Source organism: Centrocercus urophasianus, unplaced genomic scaffold, assembly GCF_019232065.1.
Source record: "Centrocercus urophasianus isolate 14NV4802_14NV808 unplaced genomic scaffold, USGS_Curo_1.0 seq_18, whole genome shotgun sequence".
Taxonomy (NCBI): domain Eukaryota; kingdom Metazoa; phylum Chordata; class Aves; order Galliformes; family Phasianidae; genus Centrocercus; species Centrocercus urophasianus.
The window spans coordinates 11,184,245-11,206,259 of NW_024884733.1; the positions used below are offsets into that span (position 1 = coordinate 11,184,245).

General features: G+C 40.5%; 2 protein-coding genes across 2 annotated transcripts in view; both read right to left on the reverse strand.

The window, feature by feature from the left end:
* Positions 1–252: 252 nt before the first annotated feature.
* On the reverse strand, positions 253–3,993 carry S1PR1 (sphingosine-1-phosphate receptor 1). Its single transcript, XM_042819638.1, has 2 exons — positions 3,940–3,993; positions 253–2,973 (listed from the first exon to the last, which is right to left on the reverse strand). The coding sequence occupies exon 2, from the start codon at positions 2,891–2,893 to the stop codon at positions 1,754–1,756; it is 1,140 nt and encodes a 379-aa protein (XP_042675572.1). The 5' UTR covers positions 2,894–2,973; positions 3,940–3,993; the 3' UTR covers positions 253–1,753.
* Positions 3,994–8,048: 4,055 nt separating this feature from the next.
* LOC122160793 (uncharacterized oxidoreductase ZK1290.5-like) overlaps positions 8,049–22,015 on the reverse strand; it is a 43,447-nt gene continuing 29,480 nt past the window's right edge. The window contains exons 4-8 of the mRNA XM_042819680.1: positions 21,919–22,010; positions 16,738–16,920; positions 16,150–16,209; positions 14,100–14,201; positions 8,049–8,367 (exon numbers count right to left, since the gene is read on the reverse strand). Coding sequence (XP_042675614.1) covers positions 14,106–14,201; positions 16,150–16,209; positions 16,738–16,920; positions 21,919–22,010 — 431 coding nt within the window. The 3' untranslated portion in view covers positions 8,049–8,367; positions 14,100–14,105. The remainder of the gene's footprint in view (positions 8,368–14,099; positions 14,202–16,149; positions 16,210–16,737; positions 16,921–21,918; positions 22,011–22,015) is intronic.

Genomic DNA, 22,015 nt, shown 5'->3' on the forward strand with positions numbered 1-22,015 from the left:
ACATGACCTTGCCAGTGGCAGCATGCATCTTAGGTCTCCACCAACCAGAAAGACATCCACAAAAATAGCTTAATCCAGATGGTACTGAAACCAAGGAGTCATTTCCATGAGTTCTGTCAACAACTTCCATCAACATTACCACACCCAGTGCCAAATCCCCACAGCAGTACCAAAGTACCAGTACTGTGATAACAGAATCTTTACAAAAATCAGTTTATTAATGTTTAGAAGTCAATAAAGCTATGTGCAAATTGAACAACAGAAGTCAGAAACATATTAAATACTATTTTTTAAACCAGAAAAAAAACAACAAAAAACAATTTAATTGCACTGGAAATTTTACTACAAAAGCAATAATTTTTATTTTATTTTTTTTTACAAAATACCACTTCTAGGAGTTGTCCGTAACTGTCAATCAGCCAGTTGCTCTCAGCTATCCCAGATATACCACTTTTGTTATAGTAATACTCTAGGTGCGAACACTCCTGTATCTCATTAACTTATTTACATTGTACACATTCAACCCCATTAGCACAGGTTAGAAAACCAGAGAAGTCAAAACGATACTGTAAAACAAATACATTCATTTTAATGACAGGCACTTCTCCCATGAAGCCACGAAGTGATAGAATACAAACAGATTTCCTGCAATTACGAACATTAATAAAATGTGCCAAAATGTGTTGCATTTTGTTATGGAAGTGCATTTATCTATAGTCATTTCACTTGAAATCTTATGTTTCTGAAACTCAAGGCTTTCTTTTCAGGCGATGAAACCAATCTTTACTTTTTGCCTTTGTCACCTGACACTAACCTTTGTCTTCAGTTTTTAGCTCTTTTTACCTCAGTAAAAATCCTGCTGCTGCCAACAGTATTTTATTCTAGTAGATTTACTCTCTGTCATCTCTATGAGGTGACTTTCAGTTCCACCTCGCATTTTGTCACAATAATGCAGTTTATTTAATGCTATATAACAACATGGCAAACAACGCATGGGGCCAAATGCTGCTCTGAGTGATTCCATGAAATCTGATACAGTCATGGAACTGTTTAAGTGAGTGTAATTACAGAGCCTGCTCTTGGTCTTCAAATGTAATATGGACCACCAACAAAAATTCACAGCTATGATCTTGCTAAATAAAACTCCAACAGCTTTGGACTCTGCAAATAAAACCTTATTATTTAACTAAAAGCTCTGGAAGGTGATGTCAAATTATGGCTGCCCGTGGTATAAATTATACCTGCATGATCTCTTTCCTTGTTATGTGTTAAACAAACACTTCTGACCAACTATACGAGCCATCACTAAACCCAGTACAGAAAGAGCTTTGTGTCAGTGGTTTGCTGCAAGTAAAGGAAAAATAACTTCACATTCTTCTCACAGGGCAAAAAAAAAGAAAAAAAAAAAGATTCATTCTCCCTTTGCCTCTTCCCCGACTCTCATTCTCTTGCACACACCAGGCATCACTTCCCCAAGGCATCAGTCTTTCAGAGTTACTAAGGAGATCTCAGGATATGAATGCGCCTGACAATCCTGAGCTGCCCCAGTGCAAAGACAAAACATGCTCCGGGGAAATGGATTTTCAAGCCAGAACAGCGTGTCCCATTTCTTGAACTCCAGCCTCGCAAGTGCACCATTGGCCTCGTTAGAACTAATGCTACTCGCTCCTCAGCCCAGCACTGCTGCAGCGAGCAGGAGGTGCCTCGGCTCCCAGTTTCAGAGGAAGGCTCTAAACACCTCCACGGTCTCTCCTTAAGAAGATGAGGTAACGTTGCCTGAAGACATGATGGTTTCAGGACGGTCGCCTTCCTCCTTCTGTGGGTGGGAGGAATTGTCGGACTTACTCCGGCTGAACTCCATCCCTCCGATGATTGGCCTCTTGAATTTAGTCCCCGAGTCTGTGGGGGGACATTTGCAGCAGCACAGAATCTTGATGAAAGCCCTTCGCATTTCTTTGTTAGTTAAGGTGTAGATGATAGGGTTCGTGGCTGAATTGAGCACAGCCAGCACTAAGAAATACTCTGCTTTATACAGGATCGGGCAAGTCTTCACTCTACAGCCCACATCCAGTAAAAGCAGGATGAACAAGGGAGCCCAGCAAGCAATGAAGGCACTCAGGACTATGATCACTGTCTTGAGCAAGGCTAGTGACTTTTCTGAGCTCCTGGTAGCTTTGGTAATGTTTTTTCGAAATGTCAGCCTACGGCTCCTAGTCCTCACCATGGAGTAGATCCTGCAATAGAGGACAACAATAGATAGCAACAGGCCTGTGAAAACTGTGGTGCAAAAGAGAATATAGTGCTTGTGGTAGAGCGGCAGCACTGTGGAGCAGTTTGACAAGAGGCTGATGCAGTTCCAGCCCATGATCGGGAGTCCTCCAAGTATCACAGAGATAACCCAGCAGGCACTGATCAGAAGGAAAGAGCGGAAGCTGTTGCTGCCATTGTGGAGCTTCATTTTCAGCATGGTGATGTATCTCTCAATGGCGATGGCCAACAAGCTGAACACAGAAGCTGACAAGGCGACAAACATGCTGCCCTCCCTTACGAACCACTGGGAAGGAGTGAGGCTGTAAGTTTTGTGTCCGGAGAGCAGGAGGTTGGCGGTGTAAGCCACGCCAGCCAGCAAGTCTGAAAGAGCCAGGTTCCCAATGAAATAGTACATCGGTCTGTGAAATTTCTTGGTTTTCCAGATGGTGAGCAAGACAAAAATGTTCTCTAAGATTATAAAGCAGCAAATGATGATAAAAACCACCGACGTCACTTTTATTCCACTGTCCGCATTCTCATTTAGCTTTCCCGTGTAATTATAGTGCTCTTTGATGACATAGTTGACGTCGGTGTTGGCGAGGCTGCTGACCACCCTCACTGGGGCGGTGGTGCCGGAGCTCATGGTGCCAACAGACACGCAGCACAAACCCGTGGTGGCCCCGCAGCTCCCAGCGCTCCTGCACACGCTCACAAGCAGCAGTCCTGAGAACAAGAGGCAAAGCCCGTGTTAGGGGGTGGCAAAAAAGCATGTAACAAACTAGAAAAGTTCCAAGATGATCTGCTGATTTGATTGTTTGTCAGAATCACAAGTGCAATCACAGAAAAGGCAGTTTTATTCATCTGTTACGATATGCTTAAAAGATAGTTAGGCATACTAAATAGCTAAAGCCAGTAAGACAACTTTACCTGCGCAGGTAAAGCTGGAGTCAGCAGAGACCGCACTGCTGGACTTCTTCCAGCGTGAAAGACCTGAAAGCTGTTCAGCAGCAGGGTCCAGCCTAGCTTACTCTTCAGCAGGAAACAGCACACACACAACAGAGATTTAGAAAGGGAAATGGGCTTGACTTGCTTAAACTGCAGACGCACAGAAGCCTGCAAAGAAATTACTCGACAGGAGAGCTCGATTCGCCTCTGTTCTGAAAGTCTGAACATGTTTCGGGAGGGGCCGGGAAGCAATTTACTGTGCTGAAGGTAATTCAGCCATGTGCAAGAGAGCATCCAGAGCTGTAAACAGGAGAGGTGCCCCGGCCGAGCAGTAGGGGCATGCGTTAGGGAGCTGGGAGAAGTTGAAACAAGTAAATAGCCCGCACAGCAACCTGTTCTGTGGGTCTGACACAAAGGAAAGGAAAAAAAGAACTTTGTGTTGCAAACAGTTAGCATCGTACGCTTTGAAAACGAATACGATTAAGGAATGCAGATGTAGAGGGCACTCCTTTTACGTACGGGCACTTTCTAGTAGACATTTAAAAGGAATTTAAGGTGCGAAATCAGGCAGGAGAAGAGCGTTCAGAGCCATCAAATTACAGCCTATGAGGAGCAAAGCCGGAGGGGCGAGTCCGGCGGCACAGCTCCGCGCTCGGCTGCCGCCCCGCTCCCGGCTGCCGCTCGCCGCAGCCCCGCAGCGCGGCCGCCCGAAGCCCCCCTTCCCTCCGCCGCTCCGGGCCGTACCTCGCTCAGCCGCGCCGCGCCGCCCGCATGCAGCCTCCGCATCGTGAGTGCCGTCCAGCGACTCCAGCGGCCGGCCGGGGCTCGGCAGTTTTAATGTTCCTGCGGCGGAGGCTCCCCACCCTTCTTCTTTAACCCCTCCCCGCGTACGAGCTCTCCGCCCGCGGGACCTGCACGCCTTTATAGAGCCCGCGGCTGCGGGCGAGAGAGGGGCCGACGAGGCGGGCCCAAAGGAGGCGGGACCGGCGGAGCCGCCGCTCAGTCCCAGCCCGTTCCGTCCCGCGGGACGTCTGCCCTCGCTGCCCGGGGAGGCAGCGTCGCGGTCCCGCTCCCGTCCTGCCCCACGCTGCCGTCTGCCCCGCTCCGCAGCCGGAGTGGCTCAGCATGGAGCGGCGGCCCAGAGGACGCGCCTCGTGCCCCGGCCCGGCGCCTGACGGACGCTTGACCAACATCTAAGGAAAGCGCTGATGGTGCTTTCTCAGTCTTCCCACCTGGCCAAGTTCGGGGCTAAAACTTCTTCTTTACAAGGAGAGTGGTTCGGCCCTGGAACGGGTTGCCCAGGGAGGTTGTGGATGCCCCGTCCTTGGACGTGTTTAAGGCCAGGTTGGACGGGGTCCTGGGCAACCTGATCTGAATGTGTGTGTTTGGTGGCCCTGCGAGGCAGGGGGGTTGGAACTACATGATCCTTGAGGTCCCTTCCAACCCGGGTGATTCTGTGATTCTGTGTGATTCTGTGAAAACGGGGACACGCAGGGCCCAGCAAGCGTGAGGTGGCACCGACGCCCTCTGGGCCCTGGGGAACCTGGCTGCAGCGGCACAGCCACACAGAACGGGGCTCTGCACCGACTGATGCCAGCACTCGCCCCTGGGTGAGGGATCATTTTATGCCCCTTGCCACCTTGAACACCACTATTTATTGGGTTTTCAACATAAAAAAAAAAAACAACCACAAAACATCTCTGAATGTTCAGAGAATTCAAAAGGGTTTTGTAAAGAGAAATAAGTTTCAATTTTTTATTTTTAAACAACAGTAGCAGTGCCATTACATAAAGACTGAGAAAGAAATGAGTTTTGTAACTCCTCCAAAAGCACCCACCTCAGTGTACGTGATTCTTGGTTACCTTGAATTGCTTTTAGTGCAGAAATTTTCCTCCTCCTTTCTTACTTTGTTCTTTTTAACTCCAAATTGAAATGCAAAATAATAGCACAATGGATCAGAGCACAGCGTATCAGTCTCTTAGTCCACGGCCCCACACATCTCAGTGAGCAGCAGCAGTCATTACAGGGAAGCATCTCTCCTCTGACAGAGACAAGGGCAGTGCTGCCCTGGGAAGAGTCCCCCTCTTCTCACATTTATGTGAATCCTCATGCTTCAGTTGCTCCACGCCTCTCCCAGAATGACTCAATAAATTACACTGGCAAACAGACGTCGACTCTCCACCACCAAGCTAGAAACTTGAAAAGATGTTCAGCCTCCTGAGAGCCTGGAGGAAAAAGTACAGCCGTTAAATTACAACTGTCAGAAAAGGCATGCAAGATAAATCATGCTCGAGGTTGACATATGCATCCCCTGCAACTGCCTGACATACCCTAGATACTGCAAAGCTTTCCCCTTTACTTAGCTAATCTATAGAAAATATTAAATAAAAGCACATTTGTTAGGCACTCTCCTCTATGAAATTTTTCTCTCATAATTTTAAGCAAGAGGGAAATAATAAAGGAACACACTTTAATTAAAGGACAGAGTGACTCAGGGTTTCAACAGCCAGATGTACAAGCTTTCATGTTTGAGTTATTGGTAAAGCAGCTGAGAGGGCTGCAGCCCAAAGAAGTGATGTCCAACAAATTATTTGTCAGAGGTTGTGTGAAATGGCTCGGCAATTTCAGTTTGACTCCGAACAGCTGAGCATCTGTATTACAAAAAGCACTGTTAAAATTAGATGATCACACACATCTGTAGCCATGCTGACACGCAGCAGTAAGGATGCTGAAACAGCACTTTCTCCTTTCCAGGCAAAAGCAGCCAAAGCAGCTGATTTTGCTCTGAGGGCCGTGTGAAACCTCAATTCATGCAGATTCATGAGGTTCAGCTGCACAGATTTTAGCCTCCTTGCATGGACTGAATCACACAAACAGGTAAATTCCAGCTGTTCCAACCAACTCTAACAAAAGCACACTGATAGATGTTCATTGAGGAGATTTGTGCCAGGATTATACTTCATCCCAATCAACCGAGCCAGAATTCTTGTCTCAATACCTTCCATCTGCCAGATCCAACGTGAAGGAAACTTGCACTTCCACAAAATATATAAAAGAAATCCAGGGTATATAACGCCTTTGAAAACTGAGAATGTCTACAGTCAGAGAAAAGGAGATGGGACAACATAATGAATACATACTCTATTATACTTAAGTTTCTTTGATGAACAAAAAGTCTTGTTTTACATACCCACTGGCTGCCTGTGATAAGCAGCGTTCTTGTGAAACTACAGGAACTCAGTGCAGTGGGCACTCCAGAATCCTGGCTGTTTCGTAGGGCAGTGGTGATAGGATAACCCCGAGGAATCTCCATACATTTAGTTTCAGTGTCTTAACCCAAATCACACAACAATCTGATGCAAGTCAAACTGATCATTCTATGACAATGAAACCCAACAAAGCTGTGCGTGCACATCTGACAGACTAATCAGTCCCAAGAAAAGGTACTGATATGATCCTTCACAAATTACACAATTTGCAGACTGTGCTGATGGCTGTCAGCACCTACTCATCCCACCGGCATGGGGAACAACACTGGGAATTTCAGAGTACTTTATGAAGAGATCATTTAAAAAGAAATACCAATTAAAGAGCCAGAAAATAAAAAAAACTTATCAATGAAATAATCTCCAGCATTAATCCTGGTAACTGTTAATTGAGGAAAAGGAAACAATGCTGTCTTGCAGAAAAATGCAGTATGGCTATTCCCAAAGCCTGTGTCAGCAGCCTCTGATACCAGCAGAAGATAGCACTCTCACAGTGCTGGCACCACAGGACGACTCACAATTGCAACAGATGAGTGTGTGACCATCACCCATCCTGAAAAGAGACAAGAAATCCCCACAAGACAGATTTCAAAAGCATTTTTCCCCAACACAACACCCTTATGCACTTTCGAAAATCTTAATCTATCCATGCAGAAAGTCCTTTTATTCACCCTGACATAGCTTAGACCACAAAACACAGGCATTCCTCTATGGTGTACCAGGTCAAGAATGGAGATCCTCAGAATGGAATAGTTTTGCTCACTAAGGAAGCACAAAGAGTGGGCAGCAGAATCCCCCAAGTTCCCCTGACTAGAGGAAATTGAAGAAACAATGTAAGAAGTAAGGCATTACAACAGATCCAGAGTTTTGATGCACAGCTGGAACAAAATACTCTATTTTGGATACATTTGTAAATGTTTACATCATGCAGCTGAGAAGAGAATGCTATTCTTACTACATGGCCTAACACCTGCACGCTGACATTATGACTCCTACAGAAATATCATAACTGAATTATTAATCTGAACGAAGATAATGTGGCATAAATTTAGTACAGAGTATGAAAGCAAGGCCATCTTTGTACCATCTCTGATACCGTGAAGCAAGCTTGGTCAGAATCACCTCAAACATAACATTACACAACTGTTTCTAAAGCAGTGCAGACAATCTTCTGAATTAGGATATCTATATGCTACTTTCAGCTCTGTAAGTTTCACCTCAAAGCCATGTAACTTCTCAGAACTAGGAGATATAGCACCGGTGACAGTACTCACATAAAGTGCAGGTAGAAATGCAAGTACTAATTGTCATAGGGACAAAAGTACCTACTCACTCCAATTTCTGTTAGTCACCCAAACAGTTACACACGTTCTGCACATTGTAGCCTGCTCCCATCTGCATCTTGAAGTAACTAATACTTCACAAAATCTGCCAGAGAACAAAGCACAACTAACTTGCTCCAAGGGGTTAAAATAGCACCTTAAATTATGTACACGCAGGTAAAGCAACTTAATTATAATATTTTGATATAGCTTAACCCACACTGGAAGAACATGCCAGACAGCTCTGAGAAAACAGACAAAACACTTTAAGTAAGCATATTTATATTTGCAAGAAGCAACAAAAACAGAATACAAAATGATTTCATTAGATGGTCAACATGATAGTAAACACAAGTTATTTTTACCAATTTTGATTGTTAATTGGTGTTGACTAGATACTTTGAGTATCCAACAACTTATCCTTCAGTTTAAAATGAATTAAATTTTAAGTTCACCACTTCTGAAGTTTGAAACAATCCGTTTTTAAGCTATGCTTTCCACAATCCATTTATCCATTTATTTTCTGTTGATATTCATGATGTTCAACAATTCCACATCTTCTTCGCTCAGATTAAAATCGAAGCCTGGGTTTGGAAACAAGCAAACAACAGCAACAACAAAAAGCAGACAATGAGAACACTACAAAACGAGAAGCACATATGTGTTAAGTAATAGCATTCCATAATTTTAAAAGTTTGTTTTTAAAGCACTTACCAATGTTTTTAAAAGTTTGACATATTCATTTGTGAGATTTCGTATTTTACTTCCAGATCATTAGGTAAAGCTTAATCCCAAGCAAAAAGACTTGAAGTCATTGGTAATCATTGCACTTAAAGATTACTTTACCACTTCACTATTACCACAAAATCCCAAGACACTGATGTATCTAACATTATACATATTTTTTTCTATATGTATTAAAATGTAGCTGGAGTGACAGAGTAATGAAATTATACTTCAGCATTCAAAAAAAATTCTGCAATTTATTTTTTTATTCCAGTAAAACAGATCAATCAAGTAAAATCCTGCTATATATTTTTTGCTGGGATAAACTAAAGATTTAATGGTCATGATAATGCAACTGAACATGCTATTCTGAAGGAACAGATGTTCTGGCTGAAAAATAAGCAGATTTTGGGCAGATTTCAAATATTACTGATTGGTAATAGTGGAGAAAAGCAGAAAAATAAAACCAAACCACTCATGATAATTTTCCAAATTATTCAATGGAACTTGCCCCTGGTTTATACAGTGTTCATGACGATCATGCAAAAATCTCAAAAACTTGAGATAAAAAGAATAGATACTTGCTGTTTCCTTAATATACACATATTATATAAATATAATACAAAATGGTCTTTTCTTTCTTATTTGATCATCAAGAAAGTCAATTTATACCACAGTAGATATATGACACTCACAGTTCAGTCTTTTACCAACCTCACCCTGAACCCAAGCCAGCAATTTACCACAAAGTCATCTTGGCAGCAGCATCTTATGGGTACTCAATGGGACTAGTCCAGGAGAACCATTTGGGAAGAACAAATTCACAGAGTAAACAAAACCAAAACAACACAACAATCCTGGCTCTTTTTGTTACCAGGAAATAGAATAATTTTAACATTTCCCCGGTCCCCCCCCAGTTTCACAGACAAGATAGGAACTTCACAGTAAATCATTATACCAGGATTCTCATCCTGAAATCTCATATAAAAAGTCCTGGAAATATATTTTGCCACAGGAAAAAAAATAAAAATAAAAATAGAGCAATCATTAATAGGACGATATCCTTACTAACTTGCTCTTGAATTTCTTTCTGGTATTTCAAACTAGAGAATAGTTCTCAAAGGGCTCTGGTAGACAAAGCCCATACAGAGATCACAGAAGATGAATCCTGGGTAACTGTGTACTGAGATTTGGCACAAGTGAATCTGTGCAAGGTTGCTTAGAGAAGTACATTCCACATAATGTTGGCCACGTCTACCATGAGTTAGCAATGGTAATAGACAACAGGAAACAGGGTCAGAATCACTGATTTAAATTCATTTAAGACTTTACACTCCTCCTCCTTTTTCAGTGAGTAGGCCCTTACAGAAAGTTACTACTATCCTCTAATGTCCTGGTAGCCCTGTGTGACACTGTAGACAAATAAGCATTGATTAAGGACGAAGACTGCATCAACTATATCAGAAGCATGGCTTAGGCTCACTTTAAGGCAGTGCAAATACTCGACGTCTCCTTTCAGAAGCACAGACATCTTGTTTGAGGCTGCAAAAAGTGCCAAAAGGCAAGTATAAAGAAGTATAAAAAATGACTCCCAATACAGCAAGGTTGGCTTTTCTGTTGCTTATACCCAACTCTCTGTAGTCAGAGATGTGTTCCTCTGAGCTCCAAAGCTCTGGCAACAATGTGGCACTGTGGACAGACAGTACTGTTTGCGTTCAGTTAGTATCAGCAAGAGCTACTCCACTTTTGTCCCTTTTAATCTTGTAAAGTTAACATCAGCTTCCCTCTCAGTGTCCTATTGCTATTTTGTCAAGAAAATCATCTGGTGTCAAACACAGCACAAAAAGAGATGCAGATACTAATGCAACCTACTTGGCTTAGTGGCTCTGTGAGCTTACCAGTGTTGCTGTTTCTTTACTGCATGTGCTAATTGAAAGAATAATGTATTCTGGGGGGACAAGTACAGCAGAAACACTTCTGCACCCCGATAAAAACAAAATCCTGAAGCACACACTTAACAAAATCACTGCCATCACTTTCCAATTTAACATTGTGAGGTGCCTTAATAATCAGAGACATAAAAGACAAAATTCAGAAACAGGCTAGAAAATTACAGATGGAGCCACTCAGAGCCAGACCAAAGCTACTTGGCTGCATACAAAATGGCCTCACCCTTCCACCAACTTCCCGTTTATTTTTTTCCTTTCCTTGTTTGTTTAAAAGAGTTCTCCTCTGTTGCAGTTTAACCCAGCAGGCAGCTCAGCACCATCAGGCCCTTTCACTCACTGCCCAGCCGTGGGATGGGAGAAAAGGTAAAACTCTTGAGTTTTACCAAAGACAGATTGATAGGACAGAAAAGAAAGGGAAAATACAGCAATATATTCTCATATTACTAAAATGTAGTAACAGTGTTCAAAGATATTCAAAAGAAGCGGCGCACAATGTAGTTGCTCACCACCAGTGACTGGTGCCCAGCCAGTCCCTGAGCAGAGCAGACCCGCAGCCAACACCCTCAGTCTTATTGTTCATCACCATGCCGCACGGTACAGGACATCCCTTTGGTCAGCTGTCCTGGCTGTGTCCCTCCCAGCTCCTTGTGCCCCTGCAGCTTTTTCTGGCAGGGCAGTGTGAGAACCAACAAGTCCTTGACTTAGTGTAAGCACTGCCCAGCAACAACTAAAACATCAGAGTGTTATCGACTTCATTCTCATCCTAGATCCAAAACAAAGCACCATGCAGCTGCTAGGAAGAAAACTAACTCTATTCCAGCTGAAACCAGAACACCTTCTATTAACAGTTACAGTGCTCCTGCTAAGAAGGCTGACTGCACTTAGGTAGATAATACTGATAAATTGTTATCTTATTTTAAATAGTTGTTTATCTCAACTAGAGAGGATTGCCTCAATCAGTCACAACTGTAAAAAATGTACATATTACAGAAGAAAAAGGGCCTTCAATTTTCAGATATATTTCCCTCTTCCTGCTGTCAAGATGGTAGTTGCAGTGATAAAATACATGCACTGCTGTATCTAAAAAATGGTCATTGTATGAAGGTAAAAGTTCTCTCTCTGCAGAAAACATGCCTTATGCATGTACAGACAAAAGGAGGAATTTCAGCCCTGGGGATGAATAGGCATGGTATCACTTGAAGAATACACACTAGGGATGAATTCTGAGCTTAAAAAACAAACAAACAAACCCACCTTTCAAACATGACTACCTCCAGGGTACTAAACAAAGAAGAAACTTAGAAAGAAAAAAAATGGAGTTAACCTACCTCATCTTGTGTTCCACGCTTTTATATCTCTACAGTTGGATAGATTTTGCTTCTGTTAGAGAACATTATTCCTCACTCCTACCCTTAAATCTCACTACTGTTCACTTTCCAATTTTTTATTAGTTATCTACACTGTTATCAAAGTTGGCAGTACTTCAGAAATGTTCATTTACGTGATGTTTCATGGTCTTATTCTGTAGCAGCTTTTGCTTAAAAAGAAAACTGTTAACATCATCTTTAATGTCAATGTAGTTGTATAGAGGAGCATGAAATATCAGTCCACTGAGACTGTCCTTTCAGCAATATGAACAAAACTGAATGAGAATTTGCTAAATGCTCCTAAATTTAATAAGCCTAAGATTTGTGAAGCTGTAGTCAAAGGAAGAAGCTCTAATGATACATTTCAAGCACACAGGAGATAACAGCATTCCAGCCTCCTGAAGGAATTATAGCTTCTGGCAGAAAACAATGGGGATCAGTGATGGCACAACATGCAAAAGAGCACACCACACCTAGAAGATAACACGGATCAACTGAGCCCTAGCACTTCAATAGCTTGTAGTACGTCCAGTTACATTCTGCACATTGTCATACCTAAACTCTGCTCAAGTTCTAAAGCAACTACCTGGTACCAAAGAAATCAGTAGAATAGCTTACAATAAATCAATAAAAATCCTGGGAAATAACAATAATCCTGAAATAACAATAATCAAGTCTGAACATAAGAGGATCAGATTGAAACTGCTCCTTAACAAGTATGCTTATATAGTAATACTGTTTTTATTTGATTATTCTTCTCATTACTCATTGTACTGTTTAGGTAACATTATCTAGATAGAGAAAATTCTGGCTTGACTTCCTAGCAAAAGCTGATGCAAAAGCAAGAGCACATTCTCTTTGACAGATGGAACCATAAAGCCACCCTCATTGTAGCCTTTAGCTTCATCTATATGTGAACCTGACTGTGTAAGCAGAGCATCTTTTCTGTAAGAACATGTTGTACAGGTATCAGTGAAGCCAGCTTATTCTGCAGTATCTTGTTGGTTTTTTTTAAGTAATAAATAATACAATAATGATTCAAGAGGCAAATTCAGACAATTTTTCTCTGAAAAGTTTACCATTTGTTGGTAAACAGTAACTTTGTCTGTATCTCAGCCAAGCTGTGTAGCAGCTCTGCTTTGAAGAAAAACACTGCAGGCTTGGGTACATGCCTGTTGTAAGCCATTTCTTGATAAAAAGTAAGGACCTTTGTTTCACAATATGACTAAAGCAGAACAGCACTGGGAAAACTGCCTCAGGAAGTTCACTCACAATATAAATCATGGTCAGACTTTCCATACCTTTCTAGACACAGGAACTCTTAAAATATCAAACCAATGTGACTAGAAGCTCAAGTGGACAAAATACTTAGCAGACGTTCTTCTTAGAACAGATGTGTAAACCACATACACCCCTACCTAATTCTCTTTACACACATATGTATTTTATAACAAAATCAGGGAACAGTCTGTTAATGAAATCTCCTAGACAAATGAAAAGTGACAGACAAGCTAGTTTTCATTTTTAGTGAGAATGAAACTGTAGAATTTCCAGTAAGAGAAAACGGTCCATAACAACAAAGATGCCTCTGGTTCTTACTCTAATTCCTGCTCAACTCTTACCCATGCAGGTAGTACACAGATTTCTCTCGAGGTATTCTTACTTTGTTACAACTACAGGCTTGTAAGTAACATGCATAGAACTCTCTAGGTCAATGTAATTATCAGGCAATAAGACATACCAAATTCTTTCCTGTGATGTTAATATATTGCTTATTGCAGTGAGATCATATTCTTGATGGAGCTTTACACAGTGTACTGCGCACTATAAACACTATAATAGTGGTATTAACATTTTTTTCCACTCAGCTTTTTCTTCTGTGTATACTGCAACCTTCTAACAAAGTACCCGAAAAATTAATTTACAGCTAACACCTGTACCATATGCTAACAGGCAGCATTTTTTTTGACATTCAAAGGAGTGATATCTCCTTATGTTCTTGCTTTACTGGCCTGAGGCAAGGTGATGTCATTAACAGAGGGTTTTGCATAGTCTTCACTGAATTATGGATCAAGATTTTATATGCAGATTTAAGATCTCAGTACACAAACACTACCCTTAAAAAATCTTATCTGTTATCACTCTTAAGGATTTCAGAAGCGTTATCATTAATATCAGACATTAAGCTCACAATTATATTCTTATTGCAACCTTCACTTAATTTAAATTACATGGTGTGACTCACTGATCACTGACAAAGAAAAAAGTTCAAACCTTCATTCACACAATAAGGCTTGGGTCCCAGGAAACATGTCTCCCATCGTGCATTCCATTTAGAATTTCAACATCATCTTCTGCTATTGTAAAATCAAACACCTGTGGGAATGCATATGTAGTTAACACTATGAACACAGAGACCGTCAGTAGCATTTCTATCATTTAAAACAAGACTCATTTAAGTTTGAAGGTAATATATATATCTAATTCTAATCTTCTGGAAATTATTTTTAAATTTTGTCATAGACAAACATCATTCTCCATGAGAATGATAGGCTCCACTGGGCTCCTTTACTCTTTTTGTGACTCACTTTCATTTGTAGTTGGTTTTTGCAACCAACTTTTGACCCTGGCCTCAAGCAAGGGTCCAAGAAAATAGTAGTATCTAAGGTCTCTTCTGCCAAGGAGAGTTATTAGAAGGTATTAGTACTTTCACAAAGCTATCAAACCAAAGGCTTTAATATGGGCCAATTAATACAGAAGAAGACACAGTTCTACAGTTTTTTAGTACTGACACTAACTTGAAAGCAACCATCTGTCTTCATGTACAGGTTCTTATAGCTACAGGCTTCTCCTGTGGTGAGATCTGCAACATGCATGATGGTGACAGTGTTCTCCTAGCAGTTGTATTACTGGGACAATATCACTTCAGAACTGAATTTGCTTTCAGTTGCTCCATCATGAAAAGATCCTGCAGTGACTGAACTGCTTACAAATGAGCTCCCACCCATCCTGCATTATCCAGCAATTGCTGCCTGCTCCTTGTAATTAAACTTCGGTCCTCAAAACCTTTTCCAACCTAACCCACAGACAAATCACAGAACTGTAAATACTATATATTATATGCTCAGGGGCTCACTGAGGTCCACCTTTCCCCATTTTGACTAGAAATCGTAGAGACTTATACCAACACATTGGCACACGGGGCTGGAGAAGACAGATTTGTGATAAATGTCAGATATCTGCAATTCCCTGTCTCTCTCCTCTATGATTTGAGTTTTCCTGCAATACAATCCCTCAGTTGCATTAAATGAATTGGTGGGGTCATAAAGTCAACTCTGTAAAACATATAACTAATCTGGATTTAAAGTACTGGAGGGGAAAAAAGAATATAAAAGAAGAAGAAATTCTTGTTTATTCTCTCTGATTTGGTTCACAACACAGTGCCACAAACATCTGTGCTTGTACCACAGTCACAGCATGGATGTCAGAATAAACATTCAGAGCAGGAGCTACATAAGCAGACATAGCCACCAGAAGAAAGCCTCACTGCATGTGTGGGAATTCACACTTAAAGCACATACAGTGAATTGAGCCAGAGTCAGAAGGTTGCTGTCTTCTTGCTAAGTTTTATCCCAATTTGCCAAACAGTTCATACTCCTAACAGACCTGCAGAAGAACAATGTGTTTATGGTTTTATGTGTTTACGGTTTTATGTGCTTATGGTTTTCCCCCACCCCTCTCCCCCTCGAGAAAGCTTTCATATTACAGAGATGAGGAGGAAGCTAATTAAAAACATTTAGTATAAAGAGAGAAAAAAAAAAGGGAGGGGACAGGAGATACTGCTAATCCTCATTCCTTTCCCACTTCTTTGTGCACCCCCTGCATGTTGGGCCCTTCTCAGCAAGTCAGTGCAAGAAGGTAGGGGAAGAGTCAACTCTGATAGGATTGCAACTTCCTTCAGAAGTATATGGGATATCTCCAAAGGAGTTTTGTAGCTTTCATATCATGTCTTTGCACTATGCATAGCACACACATTGCTTCATTTTGATCCGTGAACCTACCACAGCCAGTCCACGATTTTCTACAATAAATCAGTAATAGATAAAAATATTCATAACAAAAACTCAACGACGAAAGTTGACTGTCCAGTATTCAGCATCCAGGAAGTCTGCGGATATCTTTCTTGTACATACTGATCAAATCTCCAGTTGATTTCTGACATTGATGACTGATATGCCCTAATTACAGGACAATGGGCAGGTAAACCCAAATTCTAAAAACAGTTCAGACATCAATTGGACTTCAGTGTGTAACCAAATCCTACCTTGCAATTCTCCTGTATCCTTTCTGCTCTTGTGGACTTCGGAATAGTCACAATTCCATTCTGGAAAACATAATTCTTGTCATTATTGAAGTTTACATAATTTCAAAGAAAATCTTCTCTCTGCAAATCCTTTCAGACATTCCTCATGCCTTCCCAGGTTTTCCTCTCATTTTTCAGAGGACACTGCCATTTCCATAGGCCTTTCATAATTGCAGTTGTATGCAGTGCATTAACTTCCAACACAGATTATATCGTTTAAATTACTTCAATATATTATTTCACTGCTTAGCACTTTGTGTTGAGTAAGAGAAATCAAAACAATACTCCTTACAGTTTTTAAAATTTAGTTTAAAAACATCTCTTCTATTACCAATTCCTTTCATTCTCTACAATCAGATTATTTTCATGTCTAAAGTAGTGCCTTGTTTTGTGTAATACATCTTTCTGCACAGCACAATTAGATCACAGATCAACATACTAAAGGCAAAAAAAAAATCAGTATATATTCTGGTTTATTCTGGTACAAAACCCACTATACGCTTTTTTTTTTTTCTTCTGAGAGAGGTTTTTATTACCACCCTCCATTACCTGTATACTCCAGCGTATGCAAATCTGTGCTGGAGTTTTGCCATATTTCTTTGCCAGCTGAATGATACTAGGATGAGTGAGTGCTTCCCCTTTGGCCAGAGGACAGTATCCTTCAAAAACAATCTCTCTGCTCCTACAATAGTCCACCAGCTCCTGAGGTCTTTGGAAAGGGTGATATTCAACCTTAGGCAAACAGAAAAAAGCTTTTAGTAAAAACCCTTCTAAGTACATATAGCAGAAAACATTGTCATTGATAAATGAAAATTTTTTTGCCCTCTTGCTTTAAAAACGCAACATGAGTGAAGTTACTTCTAATGGGACATACATGGAAGCAATTAGTTTTAGAAGACGTGAAGGATAATAATCCACTCAAAACATTTTGCCATTAATTGGCACAGTAGTTTGCTATGCATTTTCTGTTTACCCCAGAAACAAGGTATTTGGAGCAGTTATCTTCCCTACCTGCAGTTGGACCTGTACTCCTGTTCTGCTCAGTGTTGGAGAAATACACGCAAACGCATACTGGGAATCAGGTCATTTTTATGGGCGATTTGATACTCTTCCCCAAAAAGACTGCCTTAATTACTTCTTGACTAATGATCTTTTTTGAGTTGCACAGGCAAGAAGAGGAGGTGGAGCCTCCTTTTACAAGACACAAACCAAAAGAATTTGTCTAGGATGAGGGCCTGACCTCTGAAGCAGTGTGTTGGCATAGACTACACAGGGAAAATCCTGTATTCCATAAGCGGTGTCACCAACATATGGAGGAAGGAGTCATGCTGCAGAATGAACTGTGCAGGAGACCCTTGGTAGGAAGGAAGATCACAAATTGCCAAGAACCAGCTAAGAGAAGAAAAGCAACAAGCTACAAGGGCATCTACTGGAAAAAAAAGTTATTAGAAAGTAAGAATCTCAAGTAACTTTCTGGTTTTTTAATAAAAGCCAAAACCAAACCTCTGTAATAGCAGTCCCTTACTCCTTTACTTAAAAAATATTTCACAGCTTATACACTGTAAGAAACATACCTTCCTCTGCACTCAGATGAAAGTGGGTGGCATTGATTTTAAATAATAAAATACATAATCATGTGATGTGGCTTTGGCTCAGCAGCTGTCACCACTGTTCCAGTGATCTAGTTCTTGAGCATTTTGAAGAAAAGTACTCTCCTGAACAATTAACTCAACACATGGAATCTGGAAAATTTCTTCTGCCACAAAAGGGACAAATGAACATATCCTGTTTCTCATCTTTAGTACATGTTGTCTTTTCAGACAACAATAGGCAGAACAATAGGCTGGCAGTCATTCAACATAGACTAAGAAAAAAACATGCCCCTGGAAGGCTGGGCTGAGTCAGCCTAACGCTGCTATGATCTAAATTACTAGGTGGACTCAGGAACAAGGTTCAAGCAGCAGACACATCCATGTCTTCAACCTTTGATGTTTCTTGACCTCTGAGTAGCCTTTGTATTTCATGTTTATATTTAAAAGACTGGTGTTTAGGTCATACAGTTACTCACTCGTTTGCAGCTGAGCTGACTAGAAAATATTCTCATCGTTTATTACGCAAAACTGAGGGGAAAAAAAGAATGAGCAAGCAGTTCCTTTCAAAACACTGATTAACAAAACCCAAAGCAAGCCTAATCTACTAGTTCTTTACATGACTGAACTGTAAGACTGAGCATCTCAGAGCAACACCAGGTACTCTCCCAGGTAAGTATCATTTTACACTGGTAATTAGATATAGATGCACAGTGTCTTCAAATGCATTAACACATCATGACTATTGGGATCTAATTAAAAACTTGTTAAGTACTGGCTAGAGGATGTATTACTCAGTTATTTAAACAGAAATAAGTATTTTTAGAGAGGTTCTCTGCACTAAGTGCAATAAATAGTACAGCCTTGAAAATACTACTTTTTTTTTCCTACAGATAAATGCTGAAAAACCTGAAGCATCTCTATAGCATCAGGTGAGTTATTCAGCACTTACTGCTAATACACATGCAGTCAAGATTTAGTCATTTGTCTAATATGGGTTCAAAGCAGAACAGTTCCAGGCTGTACCTTAAGATTTAAAACCATAACAGTACATTGAGATGTTCCCTGTTTCTCAAGTAGGCTTTACAGCAACAACCATGGGAACATACATGGGATCATTTTACTTTGTGCCTTTCACTGATGAGACTTCCACATTTCATGCACTGAATTCTGTCACGCTTTTTTGTCACTCTGTTGTGTACTGCAAGTATTTTTCTTCTTAAAAGTGTGACTAAAATAATCAAGTGCATGAAATGAAATAATTACTTCTGTTTTGTTTTGGTTTTTTTTATTTTTATTTTGAAACCTTTCTGGAAGATTCTAGCAGCATCTGAATGCAAGGCACCAGCATCCTGAGGCAGAGGAGCCATAGGGCGGGGGGCCAGCATGTGCTTCCCCTCAAAATAATAATTCCTGCTTCCTGGCCTGCCCCACCCTTGCTATTTCAGTCACCAAACTTCTCAGGCAAGGGATGCCCATCAAGTAGCTTAGAGAAAGATCTTGATCTATTCTGGCACTCTACCCAGAGGGATTTGTGTGTATAATCCGTCCTATTTAATAAAAGAGTTTGCAGTTCACATTACTGAACTCTTCACAGCTGCAATTTAGTCAGCCACCAGGGCACTGCAAAAAAAAGCACAGATTTTTTATGACAGTCATGCTGCAAAGGGAGAAAAGTTAAGCCTAACAGCAATCCTGATGCAGGGACCTAGACTCTCAGTAAGGTCCATGTGACAGTACACAACCCTTACTCATTCCACACCGCTGCAGATCTTTTCATGTGGATCTTTACCTGCATCTGGATTCCAGCCAGCTTCTCAAGCAGAATGTATAGACTAAAAATTATTTTTCCTTTAAAAAAGTGAAATTTCAGCCCAGAATTGAGTTTTCTTCATAAAGGAACAGTTCAAGTGAGTTTATATACAAATGCCTGAAAATCATAGCATCAAATCCTAAAATGCATGTCTACCTCGTACAAATTTACATATTATGGCTTAATATCAACGGTGACATTAACAATATTTAAGCGTTTCTGAGGTCATACCACAGCTAACTGAACTCCCACAGAAGTAAAAAAAAAAATAAATAAATACTGATGAGCACCTTTGCACAGAATTTGGAGAGGATCCATCTTGTTTCAGTGTATTTATTGCATTAAATGCACACCAAGTCAACTACAAATCCTGCAACTCAAACCTGTAACTTGTTTCGTTCTTCACTGTTAGAATGAAATACTTAGCATAGAACATTTGACAGTACTTTTAGTAGTAGGCTGCATGCTCATTATCAGAAAATATTTAGTCTTGAAAAGGCTGGTCTTTCCTACTTTGGTAAAGAACATCACAATAGTGTGTTGGTTTTTTTTTTTTTTTTTCAGGAACCAAGAAGCAGCACTGCTTACAACTCAATTGGTATAACAGAAACACTGCTTACCACCTGGTACATAAAGACAGCAAAAGTCAAACACACAACTTCCTTTCTCCTATCTTCCTACTTCTTTCTCTTCACAGACAAATAACTTTCAGTTTTAATACCATAAGAACTGTTGGAATTGCATGAATATCCTAAATTCTTTATGATAATTTAAAATATCTAAACAGAAGTGATATTCCTTCATTTATGCTTTAAGTACTTAGAATTTCAATGTCATTGCTAGCAAATGTTTTGTATTTAGAAATAAGTTCACTGAAATAGTAGGCTATCTTGTGAGTATACACAGCAAAGTTCTTTGGTATCACAAATACTGGGCAATTAATTTGGAATTAATTATAGCACTTGCCTCTATAGTGCTTCAGTGATCTCTTCATCTGACTCAGCAAGGAACAGCACTAAATATTCTTTTGAAGATTCCATAGCCCTGACAATTGACAATTAATGCTATAATGAAAGTGCTAGAAGTGGAGCAGTTTGCAGCAGTACAGACATTTTTTATTTGGATGTGCTGTGCACCACTTCAAAAAAAATGACTACTTAAATACAGAGGGATAAATGGAATAGTCCTGGGCACAGACACAAACACTCAACACTAATCTTTCAGAACCACCACGGTTTCAACTTTTTGACTCCTCTCAGCCACAAAACAAAGGACCCCATCAAGAAGTAACTTCTGTTAGCAATGAGACTGGTAACGCTGACACTGTGGGTAAGAGGAAATTTGCAAAACAATTCCATAATTATACATTGTAATCTGTAGTGATTTGGTGGGACACTGAAAAGCTACTCTTATTTAACACAGTAACAATGTCTGCCAAGCTCCAGAGTAAGGTTTGAAGAGGTGTATTTCTGAAAAGATGACACAACTGAACCTTGGCAAATTTACCCATTCTTTAACAGGCACAACCTGGTCCCTGGTTTATTTTGAATAACTGAACTTCAGTATTTTCCTTCTTTTTAAGTACATTTTACATTACTCACAATTGTCCTTTAGCCTTCTGTCTAGTGATCAACAAAAAGTAGAGATGTTCTGTCACACTCTGAGCAATCCTTTTATGCCTGTTTCTAACTTCACACAATAAAAACCTGCCAAAAAAGCCTCTACACCTGCTGAAAAGGAAAAAGCATGTGTCTGTACCTCAGCCATTCCAGTTCCCTGTTTTATGTTAGCAGAAGTGCACTTTCACTAGCAGCAAGTGGTAGGAATTGGAACAGCTGTCAGTGTCCTGGAAGTCTGCTCATATGTAGGTGACAATTGTATCTCCTCATAGAAGAGAGAGCAAGTGTACCAGTACACTTGCATGGATACAGTATCACCTCAGTATTGCTTTGAGAAATTATACTTAGTATTCAAGCACAGGATCTCCAAAACCTTGTTTACTCTGGAGACACTAAATGTTTAGTGCTACTTGAATTTTTTCCTCAACTGCTTTATCATCAAAAACTGATGCGCTAACCATTTGTTTGGGCCTTAAAACCAACCACTGACAACTAGCTGGGAGAACACGGGGAATGAAAGGATGAAGAATTTTTTTTCCCCAGTTCTAATTGCCTTCCTGAGTGGTTTACAATGCATGTATAGAAATGAAAGAGAGGAAATTGCAGGAGTAAGGCTAGTTATGTTTAGTCTTCCAGGCACCAGGATGGGGAGGAGTGGGTTATTAACCCAAAACCATAACTAGATTCTTAAATCTATTTCTCCACTCACCTGATTAACATGTGGGGTAACCAGACAGTCTTCCTGTAGTTGCTCGAGATGACTGATAAGAAAGTTGCTTACGCCAATTGATCTACACACACCTAAC

Excerpts from the sequence above, each read along its gene's own strand:
- S1PR1 (XM_042819638.1), bottom strand. The coding sequence starts at position 2,893 with ATGAGCTCCGGCACCACCGCCCCAGTGAGGGTGGTCAGCAGCCTCGCC.